Genomic DNA, 12,455 nt, shown 5'->3' with positions numbered 1-12,455 from the left:
CGTTGGCATGTGCAATAGCGAGTTGGCTGCGGTTGAAGCGGCCCTTCCTCTTTTCTGTGCCTGCTGAGAGCTTCTGACAGCCCCATTGCCTCTCCCCACTCCTTTGTGTGTTGCAACGTAACGTTCACAAGTCTGCCAAGGGCTGTGGGGAGATGAGCAAAGGGGAGGCACTTTGACTAGGGACTTGTGGCATTGTGGTGTTCAACCCGAACTGTTCATCCTCCTCCTCTTACCCTGTCTGGCGGCAAGGCTGCCTCAAACTGGCGGCTTTCTAGGATTTTCCTCTGCCCTCACCCCCACCCCCGTGGTTTATTTTCTTGGAACTTGACAGCAAAACGTCCTGGCTCGCGCAGTTCAAAGGCCTGGAAACGATGCCTTATGAGGAACGGCTTAGGGAGCTGAGTATGTTTAGCCTGGAGAAGAGAAGGTTAAGGGGTGATATGATAGCCATGTTCAAATATATAAAAGGATGTCATATAGAGGAGGGAGAAAGGTTGTTTTCTGCTGCTCCAGTGAAGCGGACACGGAGCAATGGATTCAAACTACAAGAAAGAAGATTCCACCTAAACATTAGGAAGAACTTCCTGACAGTAAGAGCTATTCGACAGTGGAATTTGCTGCCAAGGAGTGTGGTGGAGTCTCCTCCTTTGGAGGCTTGACAGAATGCTTTGATGGTGTTTCCTGCTTGGCAGGGGGTTGGACTGGATGGCCCTTGTGGTCTCTTCCAACTCTATGATTCTATGATTCTGCAATGGGGTGAGCTCTTGTTGCTCTGTGCCAGCTCCTGCCAACCTAGTTGTTAAAAAACGCATCTCTGGTTTCTGTCATAGTGTCCCGTTGCACCAGAAGTGGTTTAGTCCTGCTGGCCACATGACCTGGAAAGCTGTCTGCGGACCAACGCCGGCTCCCTCTACCTTAAAGTGAGATGAGCGCCACAACCCCATAGTCTCCTTTGACTGGACTTAACCTTCCAGGGGTCCTTTACCTTTACCTAGCACTTTGAACAGTCTGGGAGTTGTAGTTTGTTAAGGGTGCTGGGAGTTCTTAGGAGACTCCCTGCCCTCCTCAGAGTTCCCTGGGAAGAGGAATTTATTGTCAAACCACAAAATCCTGAACTGGATGGAGCAACGGTCAGACTTGGTATAAGGCTGCAGCTTAGGTGGCAGAGTACAGGCAACACCCCATTCACCTGGGCATTACGTTCCGAGGAGTTTAAGCGAAATCGTGGGGGCACCATCGAAAAAGCCCACAAACACAACAGTTGCTACCTCCAAACCTTTTTGCTCACACTCCCAACTCTCCACGAGGCTCAAAGGCGGTGCAATGGCAGTGTTAGAAACGGCACCTTGGCTTAAACCCTAGGTCATTGATGGGCAACCTTTTGAGCTTGGTGTGTCAAAATTTGCCAAAAAACCAAGCATAACTCAGGTAGTGTGTCACTTCGAGAAAAAACCCCATAATTTCATGATACGTATTTATAGTTTAAATAACAAAAATGTATAATTGTAATATAGAACTGTATTTAATAAACAAAAAACTAATTATTTAACCAAACCGAACCAAAAACCCCATACTAAAGTGCCCAGAGTTGTTGAGCTTTTGGGGGGGAGCTACTGACCAAAGTTTTGGAGGTTTTTTGGGGGGGGGCGTGCAAAAGTTGCTTTGCTTTTGGGGGGGGGATGCCCCTAAGCTGCTGCGCTTTTTGGGGGGGTGTGTGTGGAAGAGAACAGAAATAAATGACGAATAATGCCTTCGCTGGAACTAACACGCAGCACTGACATAGTCTGCCAAAGCGCAAAAAACCCCAGCACAGAACGGGTTTAAAAACCAATCTCTGGCTACCAGCAACAACAACAACAAAGGATCCGGGTTTTAACAGCGGAGACAAGCTGTAGCATGAAGAGGAGCGGGAGAACAAATGGGGGGGGGACAACAGCGCAAATGGGCCGATAGGGTGTGTGCAAGCAGTGAGGGCTCTGCGTGTCATGTCTGACACGCGTGTCATAGGTTCACCATCACTGCCCTAGGTTATGGTTGCCGCAACAGAATGCGTGAGAGCCTTTAAAAAAACCCAGTGAGGTTTATTTTTTATTCGTTTCATTATGATACCACTTTATATTTTGAAGAAAAAAGAATCTCTAAGCATTTTGTAAAACATTAAACCAGAAAAGGATGGGGGGGAGGGTAGAAATGCAATGAATAAGCTGTACCTGCTTCAGAAAGCTGGAGGTGCCAGGCAAATGGAGAGATCTGTCGCCCACCTGGCACCCAGAGATCTCCATGTGGTCACAATTTGAACCCATGCCAGTAGCAAAATGTGCCCAGCTAATTTCTACCACAGTGCAAGGGCTCCTGGGATTGAACTCACGTCTCGCGGGATCGCTAGGTGATGTTTTTGCACTATTTTTGCAGCATGCGTGCAAAAGCCGGGCGAGGTTTCCCCGCGGAGACTTGAGTCGGACCAAAAGCCCCACCCCTCAGTGGCATATCGAGAGTCAGTGTGGTGTAGTGGTTAGAGTGTTGGACTAGGGCCTTGGGAGACCAGGGTTCAAATCCCCACTCGGCCATGAAGTTCACTGCGTGACCCTGGACCAATCACTATACTGTATCTCTTAGCCTAACCTACTTCACAGGGTTGTTGTGAGGAAAAAATGGGGAGAACTGTGTACGCCACGGGGGAAAGGTGGGATACAAATGCAAATAATAATAATAGTACTAATAATAATACTGTTTGAACTTGAGAGCCTACTCTCTCTTTTAAGGTTCTTGTAAAAAATATTTCGGCTCCTAAAAGATCTGAATTTCAGCTCCCAACAAACCTGAATTTCAGCTCCTAACAAACTGAAGTCTCAAGCAGTGGGTGGTATTTTGTGTTCTTTACCTCCTGTTTATAAGAAGATACCTGTCATGAAGAGGTGCCAGGCCTCCAGGTTTAATCCCTTTCCACTGTCTTCAGGATGTTTGCACCCTGCTGTGACTTAAGTGCTTTCTCTAGACCTGAAAGTGTGTTAGAGAGAAGCTGGGTTGTATGTCTCCCCCACCTTTTCCTGCCACTGAGTTCCTCTTGATGCACTCAGAGCCAAAACTTGCAATCTGCTTTTTTATATTTATTTGGGCAGTTTAAATAAAAGGCACTGCATGCGATGGGGCGAGGTTCAGGTAGGGAAATGATTTTTTTTTTGCTTTGGGTGGGGGGGCAATGCCCATGCCCCGTTCTGGGTCACTGCCAGATGGAGGAGGAAATGTTTTTGTGTCTTCCACAATGGGGGGGGGGGAAGAGATGAAAACCGTGTTGCTAGCTTTTGCAAGTTATGTCCAAAGAAAGCCCCTTTACAAGTGATCTTTCGGTCGGTGGAGCCGGAACCAAGAGGGGCTGGTTGCCAACACGGTGCCCTCCAAAAGGTTGTATAAATCTGGAGGTGGAGGAAATAGATCTAAAGAGATATCCTGGCCCTTGGTGGGGTGGGGGGAGATGGGGAAGACAAGTGGGGGGGTGACAAGTCTTTTTCCTCTCCAGACAGCTCTCGCAGTAAATCCCCCCCCCCCCACTCCAGTCGGCCACAGATGTTGCGTTATGGCTCTGCCAAGAGGGAAGCTGTAAACCCAAGACACACCAGAGTATTATCCTTGCTCCAAGGGCAGGCTTAAGAAATATAGGTGGTGTCAGGGTGTGTTGTGACTACTCTTGAGTAACGGCCGTACACATGCTTGTCTTTCAGACGTTTTTATTGGTGCACATTATTTACAGTGCAACGGATTGCTCATTTCATGTCTACCCGCTCGAGTCAGATTCCTGCACTACCCCCTTCCACGTTCGGGACCAGCATAAACGCCTCGGAACTGAGAAGCGCCTCCCTTTCCTCCTCCTCCTCAATTCCGGCGTCGGGGGGGGGGGGGAACAGGTCTTCTGTCTGACCTATTCCTGTCCACTTTTTCCGCCTCCCTCTCTTCCTGCCTATGGAGCAGGGGCTCTTTGATGTTGCCCGAGCCCTGGCACTCCCTCTCCGTTTCCTGACTCACCTCTTCAGACCCCTCGCTCTCATGACTGCTGGGAGACGGGCTGCTTCTGATGAGGGGGGGAGGGTTCTCTATAATCCCTCCCCCTTACAGGTGGCCAGGATTTTTTGGGGGGTGTATGGGGGGAAGGGGAAGCAGCAAGAGCCAGCAGACCACCTCTCTCCTCTCCCGCCACCTGGGAGCAACCATTGCACCACACTGCCTCAGTGGGAGAGATTGGGAAAGCAGGGCTCGCTCCAGCCGCTTAGCTGAAACCCCAGCTCCGCCAGACACTTCCTTGTCCCTCCTCGTCCCTTTTTCCTTGCGTGCCAAGTTTGTTTTAATTAATATTTATTAAATATTAATAAAATAATTGTCATTAGGGCGGTTCACAACATAAAAAATTCAATATTTTTTTAAAAAAACAACAACACACAAAATACATGATAAAGATAGGAACAAAAACACACAAATAATTCCCCTCTCCCCAAAAAACATCATGGGTGGGGCGCAAAAATGGGTATCAGATGTTATTCAGCCAAAGGCCTGGTTGAAGGGGAACTTTAATTTGTAAGCTTGCAGACAGGGATATCTTGTTGTAATTGATTGACTGTGAGTTGCCCTTGGAACCTTTTTGGAAAAACAGTGTTTATTCTTTAAATTCTTTTAAAAATGTATTCTTTAAATTTCCCCTGAACACCCCCCCCCCAAAAAAAATACATTATGAAAACCTACCTTTCCATACATGCACCACGACTTGTACAACATGTTCTATTCAGTGATTCATAGAATCATAGAATCATAGAATTGGAAGAGACCACAAGGGCCATCCAGTCTAACCCCCTGCCAACCAGGAAACACCATCAAAGCATTCTTGACATATGCCTGTCAAGCCTCTGCTTAAAGACCTCCAAAGAAGGAGACTCCACCACACTCCTTGGTAGCAAATTCCACTGCCGAACAGCTCTTACTGTCAGGAAGTTCTTCCTAATGTTTAGGATTCACAAGTTAGTATAAATCTTCAGGACTCGTCTCGGGGGTTGTTTTTCTGGGGGGGGGGGGCAGAATTTGTCTGAGATTTCTTTGTTTTTCCTCTTCCCTCCCTAACCCTTTGCCCTTGTGTGTTGTTCTGTTGCGTTTCAGATTGCAAGCCTGCAGGCAGGGGCCGTCAGGTCTGAATTGATTCTACTTGAGCCGCCCGGGGGGGGGGCTTTTTGGCTGAAGAGCAGGGTAGAAACTCTAAATTTAAAGTGAAGTTTTGTAGCTGCAGGGACTCCTTCAAGAGGAAGCAGGGATGTTGCCTGTTTTGGGGGCTAAAATGCAGGCATCTGGGGTTAATTAAGGGCCGAGCATGAAGCTTTTCTTCCTCTCTTGGCGGCTGAGTCTGTGTTTGCTTTTGGTCGGCTTATTTGTCTTCATAGCTTTCTATTTGTTTTCTTGCAGGGATAAAATCACTCCTGTCCCAGTCCCCGTCCCCGTCCCCCAAAAAAGAAGAGCAGGCAAACTCAGGAGAACCATAAATCGCCCTGAATAATGATCAGACAGTGAAGGAGGTCATTTAGGGCCCGTTTGCTTGGAAAGGGTCGAAAATCTATTCTGAACACAGGACTGCTTGATTTGTGGCTCAGATGCTGAGCTCAGGGGTGTCAGCAGGCAGGTCAGGATCGATGGGCAGATTGCAGGATGAGATTCACTGGGCTGAGCTTGGATCCTGACAAGACAGAAGTTCTGTTTCTGGGGGACAAGGGGGTGGGCAGCTGTGGGGGACTCCCCGATCCTGAATGGGGTAACTGTGTGGAGTTCATTTTGGACTCACAGCTGTCCATGGAGGCGCAGGTCAATTCTGTGTCCAGGGCACCTGTCTACCAGCTCCATCTGGTATGCAGGGTGAGACCCTACCTGCCTGCAGACTGTCTCGCCAGAGTGGTGCATGCTCTGGTTATCTCCCGCTTGGACTACTGCAATGCGCTCTACGTGGGGCTACCTTTGAAGGTGACCTGGAAACTACAACTGATCCAGAATGTGGCAGCTAGACCGGTGACTGGGAGCAGCCGCCGAGACCATATAACACCAGTCCTGAAAGTCCTACATTGGCTCCCAGTTCGTTTCCGAGCACAATTCAAAGTGTAGGTGCTGACCTTGAAAGCCCTAAACGGCCTCGACCCTGTATACCTGAAAGAGCGTCTCCACCCCCATCGTTCAGCCCCAACATGGAGATCCAGCACTAAGGGCCTTCTGGCGGTTCCCTCATTGTGAGAAGTGAGGTTACAGGGAACCAGGCAGAGGGCCTTCTTGGTGGTGGCGCCTGTCCTCTGGAATGCCCTCCCATGAGACGTCAAACAGATAAACAGCTATATCAGGCTTCCTCAACCTCGTCCCTCCAGATGTTTTTGGCCTACAACTCCCATGATCCCTAGCTACCGGTAGCAGGACCAGTGGTGATGGGAATTGTAGTCTCAAAACATCTGGAGGGCCGAGGCTGAGGAAGCCTGTGCTATATGATTCTTGAAAGACACCTGAAGGCAGCCCTGTTCAGGGAAGTTTTTAGGGTGTGATGTTGTTTTGTGCTTTTACTATTTTATTGTTGGAAGCCGTCCAGAGGAAAGAGGAGGAGAAATATTGCTTTCTGGCGGGGTAGTGATGTTCATTGGTGGCCGCCAGGCACGTGACAATGCAAATCGCCCTTCTCGTCGCTGCACGCCGTGGCACACCAGCCAGCGTCTCGCGGCACACTCAACAGCGGTTGAGAAACGCTGGCCTAGGCATCTTACTGCTCTGAACATTCACGGCTTCCCACAAGGAATCATGGGAACTGTAGTTTGCTAAAGGGTGCTGAGAGTTGTTAAACCACAGAGCCTAAGGCTTGCCGATCAAAAGGTTGGCGGTTCGAATCCCCGCAACGACCTAGCAGTTTGAAAGCATGCCAAAAGTGCAAGTAGATAAATAGGTACTGCTCTGGCGGGAAGGTAAACGGCGTTTCTGTGCGCTGCTCTGATTCACCAGAAGTGGGTTAGTCATTCTCCAGAAGCTGTATGCCGGCTCCCTCGGCTAGTAAAGCGAGATGAGCGTCGCAACCCCAGAGTCATCCATGACTGGATCTAACAGTCAGGGGTCACTTTACCTTTACCTTTACCTATACCTGCTCACAGAGCTACAATTCCCAGAGCGGTTTACCAGTCAATCCGTCTTCCTCTGGGATAGCTCAGTTGGTAGAGCATGAGATCTCAGGGTTGTGGCTTTGAGCGCTCCGTTGGGCAAATCCCGCATTGCAGGGGGTTGGACTAGATGATCCTCAGGGTTGCCTTCCGACTCTACAATTCTGATTCTATGATTCTCCACTCTCGTCACATATTAGCTTTTATGGGTGAGCATGAAAGTTGGCAAGCAGGTAAGAGAACCAGCTTCTCGCTCCCTTCCTTGAGGCTTCAGCTTAAAACAGCTAAAGCCTGCCACCGTTCCCCCCCCCCACCCTTTCCTTTTCTTAACATGACCTGTGTCGGAAAAACAAGAGTGGCAGAAAATCTGTGTGTAACTAGCTGTGGAGTCTTGACTTAAATGCAGGTGGACAGATTAATCAGTGCTTTTGGGGGGGGGGAGAAAAACCCAACAACCCAGGAGTCTATTAAAACTTGACAAACAGCAGGTACGGGGCTTTTTTTTTAGAAGGGGGATGCTTTAAAGGGCTGGCAAAGAGAGGCTATTAAAACAACATCACTCGAGGTTTGATTTATTTCCTACAGCTTTATTCACTGCTGGGCTGCTGTCTCTCTCTTTCCTGTTTAAAAATAGAAGGCCCTAATGATCGTTCCTTTCCTCCCGAGGCTGTGGAATTTATCTCTATTGTCTGTCGTTTTCAAATAGCTCTCTCTCTCTCTCTTCCCGCCTTCCCCCTCTCTCTTTTTTCTTCTGCTAAACTTTTCCACCGCTGTAAATTCACACTGGGGTCCGATTGCTTTGGTTTTTGAGATCAATCAGGCCAGTTCCAAAGTTTATGGCTGTTAATGGCACTTGCCAGGGATATAAACTGCCTTTCCTCACCTCTCCCAGAGAAAAGAACAGAGCACCGTGTTGCTATTAGGAAGTATTGACCCAGTTGGGTTCAATTTTTTGAAACGGGGATTAAGAAAGAAGTGATAGGAGCCTGGTTTTATTTTATTGTCAAGCATGCAAAAGTGGCATGTTTCAAAGTTCAATAGGCTTTAAAAAATCCATCCGCTCTCATCAGGGAGCCCACAGGGGAAATGTGCCCATTATGGTCACCGCTTTCAGAAAAACAAAAACTTTGGCATAGAATCATAGAGTCGGAAGGAGGTCCCGAGGGTCATCTAGTCCAACCCCCTGCAATGCAGGAATCTTTGGCCCACAACCCTGAGATTAAGAGCCGCGTGCTCTGCTGTCTGAGTGATCCCAGCTGAATCACCTTGGTAAGGGCATGAGGCTCTTAATTTCAGGGTTGTGGCGTTGAAAACCATGGCAAACTGCACTTCTTAAGCCAATTCTGAGATTTGTTTCAGAAACTTGGAGGAAGTTAAATCCAGATCGCAGCTTGAGATGAACTCGGTAGGGTGGCACCCAACCAAACAATGGCGGAACCAGGGCAAAGATGCACCCTGCCCTGTTTGCAAAGCTTGTTTAAATAAAGGGAGTGTAGCACAGAACGAGCGCACATATTTTCTCAGTGCACGGCACCAGCACATAGGAGCGTGGTAGATTTTGGCAAGAAGGGGGCACGCCAAATTAATATTCCGCCTTTCCCCCAGAACTAGGACTCAGGGTGGCTCACAGAAATTAAAACCAACCCCAATAAAATGCAGAAAGCTAAAAACGTACAAAAGATAATAGTTGAAAAAAAGTTCAAACAACAGAACTGGCACTACTATTGCGCCACATAATTCCCGTTTGGCTTTTGTAAGAACTCGTTCACTTTGGAACTCCCTGCCTATTGAGATCAATCACGCACTTTCACTGTGCTCTTTTTGGTGCCTACCAGAAACATTATTTTTTTGTTTCGACAATCCTATCCAGATGCATAGGAAGTTGAAGGTAATATTAATCGGTTTTTAGCATTTTAACTTTTGCATGTTTTAAGTCGGGTTGTGAATTTTTCTCGTTTTTATTCTGTCTTTGAGGGTTGTTGTTGTTTTCAATCAAGCGGTGTATAGATCTCATGAAATAAATAAAAACGACTTAAGCATTTGGAACAAATAATAATAATAATAATAATAATAATAATAATAATAATAATAATAATTTATTTATACCCCGCCCATCTGGCCGGGTCTCCCCAGCCACTCTGGGCGGCTTCCAACAGAAAAATACAACACAATAATCTAGTAAACATTAAAAGCCTCCCTGAACAGGGCTGCCTTCAGATGTCTTCTAAAAGTCTGGTAGTTGTTTTCCTCTTTGACATCTGTTGGGAGGGCGTTCCACAGGGCAGGCGCCACCACCGTGAAGGCCCTCTGCCTAGTTCCCTGCAACTTGGCTTCTCGCAACGAGGGAACCACCAGAAGGCCCTCGGTGCTGGACCTCAGTGTCCGGGCAGAATGATGGAGGTGGAGACGCTTCTTCAGGTATACTGGACCAAGGCCATCGAGGGCTTTAAAAGTCAGCACCAACACTTTGAATTGTGCTCGGAAACGTACTGGGAGCCAATGTAGATCTTTCAAGACCGGTGTTATGTGGTCTCGGCGGCCGCTCCCAGTCACCAGTCTGGCTGCCGCATTCTGGATTAGTTGTAGTTTCCGAGTCACCTTCAAAGGTAGCCCCACGTAGAGCGCATTGCAGTAGTCCAAGCGGGAGATAACTAGAGCATGCACCACTCTGGCGAGACAGTCCGCGGGCAGGTAGGGTCTCAGCCTGCGTACCAGATGGAGCTGGTAGACAGCTGCCCTGGACACAGAACAAAGAGCAGATTTTGCCAGAAAATGCAGGCAGTGGCTGCCTGGGCACTCAGGTGAAAACTGTGGCAAGCAGTGGATATGAAGGAGTCCGGACAAAGTCTTTGCGAGCTGTTGATGCATTGCTGCCATCTAGAAACCAGATCGCTTAATTTGCAACCTCCAAATCAGGGTAATTTTGTAAGGACCACCCCTTTTCAAAGATTCTTCTTGGAACTATCCATCCCACTAATTGTACCTTCTTCACGCTGTGCCACTATTTGGTGACTCTTCCTGACTCTCCGCTTGTGTTTCCTGTTTGCAGATCCCAGCAATGCCTTTTTTAATCTGGTTCCACCTGCTGCTGATCTCCCCCAACGTTGGCGCTTCGAAGACTTGCTTCCCAGGGTGCCACTGTGAAGTGGAGAGCTTCGGTCTCTTCGACAGCTTCAGCCTAACCAAAGTGGACTGCAGTGGGATCGGGCCCCATATCGTGCCTGTCCCCATTCCCCTGGACACGACCTACTTGGATTTATCGTCCAACAACCTGGACTCCATCAACGAGTCCATGTTGACCGGCCCCGGATATACCACACTGGTTAGCTTGGACTTGAGCTACAATAAGATCTCCAAGATCTTTCCCACCACTTTCTCCAGACTCCGCTACCTGGAATCTTTGGACCTGAGTCACAACTCTTTGGTCGCCCTTCCGGACGAATGCTTCTCGGGGTCGCCTTTGGGGGATGTCGACCTCAGCAACAACTTCATCCTGGACATCAGCACGAACATCTTTGCGTCCAAAGGTCAAGGGAAGCCCATCAACGTGGACCTCTCGAACAACTTGATCAGCCTCGTTTCGAGACACCAGGGCAAAGCCGTTCCCAACATCCAGAGCTTAAACCTGTCTGGAAACAGGTTGAAGAGGATCCCCGATCTCCAAGGGATCCCTCTCCGGTTCCTCAACCTTGACGGGAACCCAGTGGCGGCCATTGAGAAAGGGGCATTTCAAGGGCTGAAAGATTTGATCCACCTGTCGCTCAGTGGGATTCCCGACCTGGTGGAGATTTTGCCGTACGCCTTCAAAGACCTGCCGGCTCTCCAAGCGCTCGATTTGTCCAACAGCCCCAATGTCAAATCCTTGAATGCGGAGGTTTTCTACAGCCTCAATTCTTTGCAGGAGCTCAACCTGTCTGGCACAGGGGTGGCGAACTCCGTATCAAAAACGATGCTGAAATTTCTGCCTTCCATCAAAAGCATCACCCTCGGGAAGGATGTAAAGTGCATTAAGACAGTCCGAGAAGGACAGTACCACAGACAAACCGGGCTGACCAAGAAAGAGATTCTAAGTTGTCACGACAGTCATGGGTCAGTAGCAACAGCACCCTATGCTTTGTGACAAGGGTCAAGGAGATTGTGTGTGGATGCCTGGACTTCAATAAGCCTCAAATGTGCCTTCTGTAAAAACTGTTAATTTATATATTTTGTATAATTCAATACTTGATTACAATGATTGATTGGAGACGCAGGTTGTTGTGCGTGAGTTCATTTGATTTATTCTTCCAGCTCCCAAATTTCTCCCCTTATTAAGCCTGGCAATATCCCTAGCTGGGAACGGTGAGAAAGACAGACACCCTCCAATGGTTGCCCAGATCTAGAGGTCTTAGAGGGCCACATGCTGAACAGGAGTCAACAGGGTGACACAGCAGCAAAAAAAAAAAAAAGCTAATGGTATTCTAGGCTGTACCCACAGTAGTGTCCAGGTCAGGGAAAGTCATAGTATTGTTCTAGCCTGCCTTGGTGAGACCACAACTGGAAGACTGTGTCCAGTTCTGGGTACCCCAATTTAAGAAGGACGTTGACAAGCTGGAAGGTGTGCAGAGGAGGGTGACCAAGATGATCAAGGGTCTGGAGACCAAGCCTTATGAAGAACGGTTGAGGGAGTTGGGTACGTTTAGCCTGGAGGAGGAGACTGAGAGGAGATAGGATAGCCATCTTCAAATATCTGAAGGGCTGCCACATGGAAGATAGAGCAAGCTTGTTTTCTCCTGCCCTGGAGGGTAGAACCCGAAACCAGTGGATTCGAATGAAAAGAAAGGAGATTCTGACTAAACATCAGGAAGAACTTTCTGGTGGTAAGAGCTGTTCAGCAGTGGAACGGGCTCCCGCAGAAGGTGGTGGACTCTCCTTCCTTGGAAGTTGGGTGGGCATCTGTAATGCATTCCTTAGCTCCGATTCCTGCATCGCAGAGGGTTGGGCTAGATGACCCTGGAGGTCCCTTCCAACCCTGCAATTCTATGATCCCAAACCTGAAGGGCCAACCGTCAAGGAAGCTCAGCCCCACCACTCTGGGTCCCACAGCAAGGGGTGAAGGAGAACTCAGGGAGAGAAGAGGAGGACAACCGTCTTCCATCTCCGTCACAAGCTTGAGCCAGCAGCTGCTCCGGAAAGTCATGGATGAGAGGGCTATTGATGGCTACTAGTCATCTGCTCCCCAATAGGAGATACAGTAGTAATGCTGCTCAGTACCAGTTGCCAGAAAACACAGGAGGGGAGAGGGCTTTTGTGCTCAAATCCTGCTTG

At 48.6% G+C, this 12,455-nt stretch overlaps 1 protein-coding gene across 2 annotated transcripts in view; it reads left to right on the top strand.

Moving 5' to 3' along the window:
* Window positions 1-11,394, top strand: part of TSKU (tsukushi, small leucine rich proteoglycan) — a 33,077-nt gene extending 21,683 nt beyond the window's left edge. For both annotated transcript variants that reach the window (XM_035115993.3, XM_088668451.1), the window contains exon 2: window positions 10,201-11,394. In XM_035115993.3, coding sequence (XP_034971884.2) covers window positions 10,210-11,271 — 1,062 coding nt within the window. In that variant the 5' untranslated portion in view covers window positions 10,201-10,209 and the 3' untranslated portion in view covers window positions 11,272-11,394. The remainder of the gene's footprint in view (window positions 1-10,200) is intronic.
* The last annotated feature ends 1,061 nt before the right edge of the window (window positions 11,395-12,455 follow it).

The sequence above is a fragment of the Zootoca vivipara genome, chromosome 4 (genome assembly GCF_965207765.1).
Source record: "Zootoca vivipara chromosome 4, rZooViv2.hap1.1, whole genome shotgun sequence".
Taxonomy (NCBI): Eukaryota; Metazoa; Chordata; class Lepidosauria; order Squamata; family Lacertidae; genus Zootoca; species Zootoca vivipara.
The sequence above is the reverse complement of the archived record's forward strand: the minus strand, read 5'-3'. Positions and strand labels throughout refer to the sequence as shown.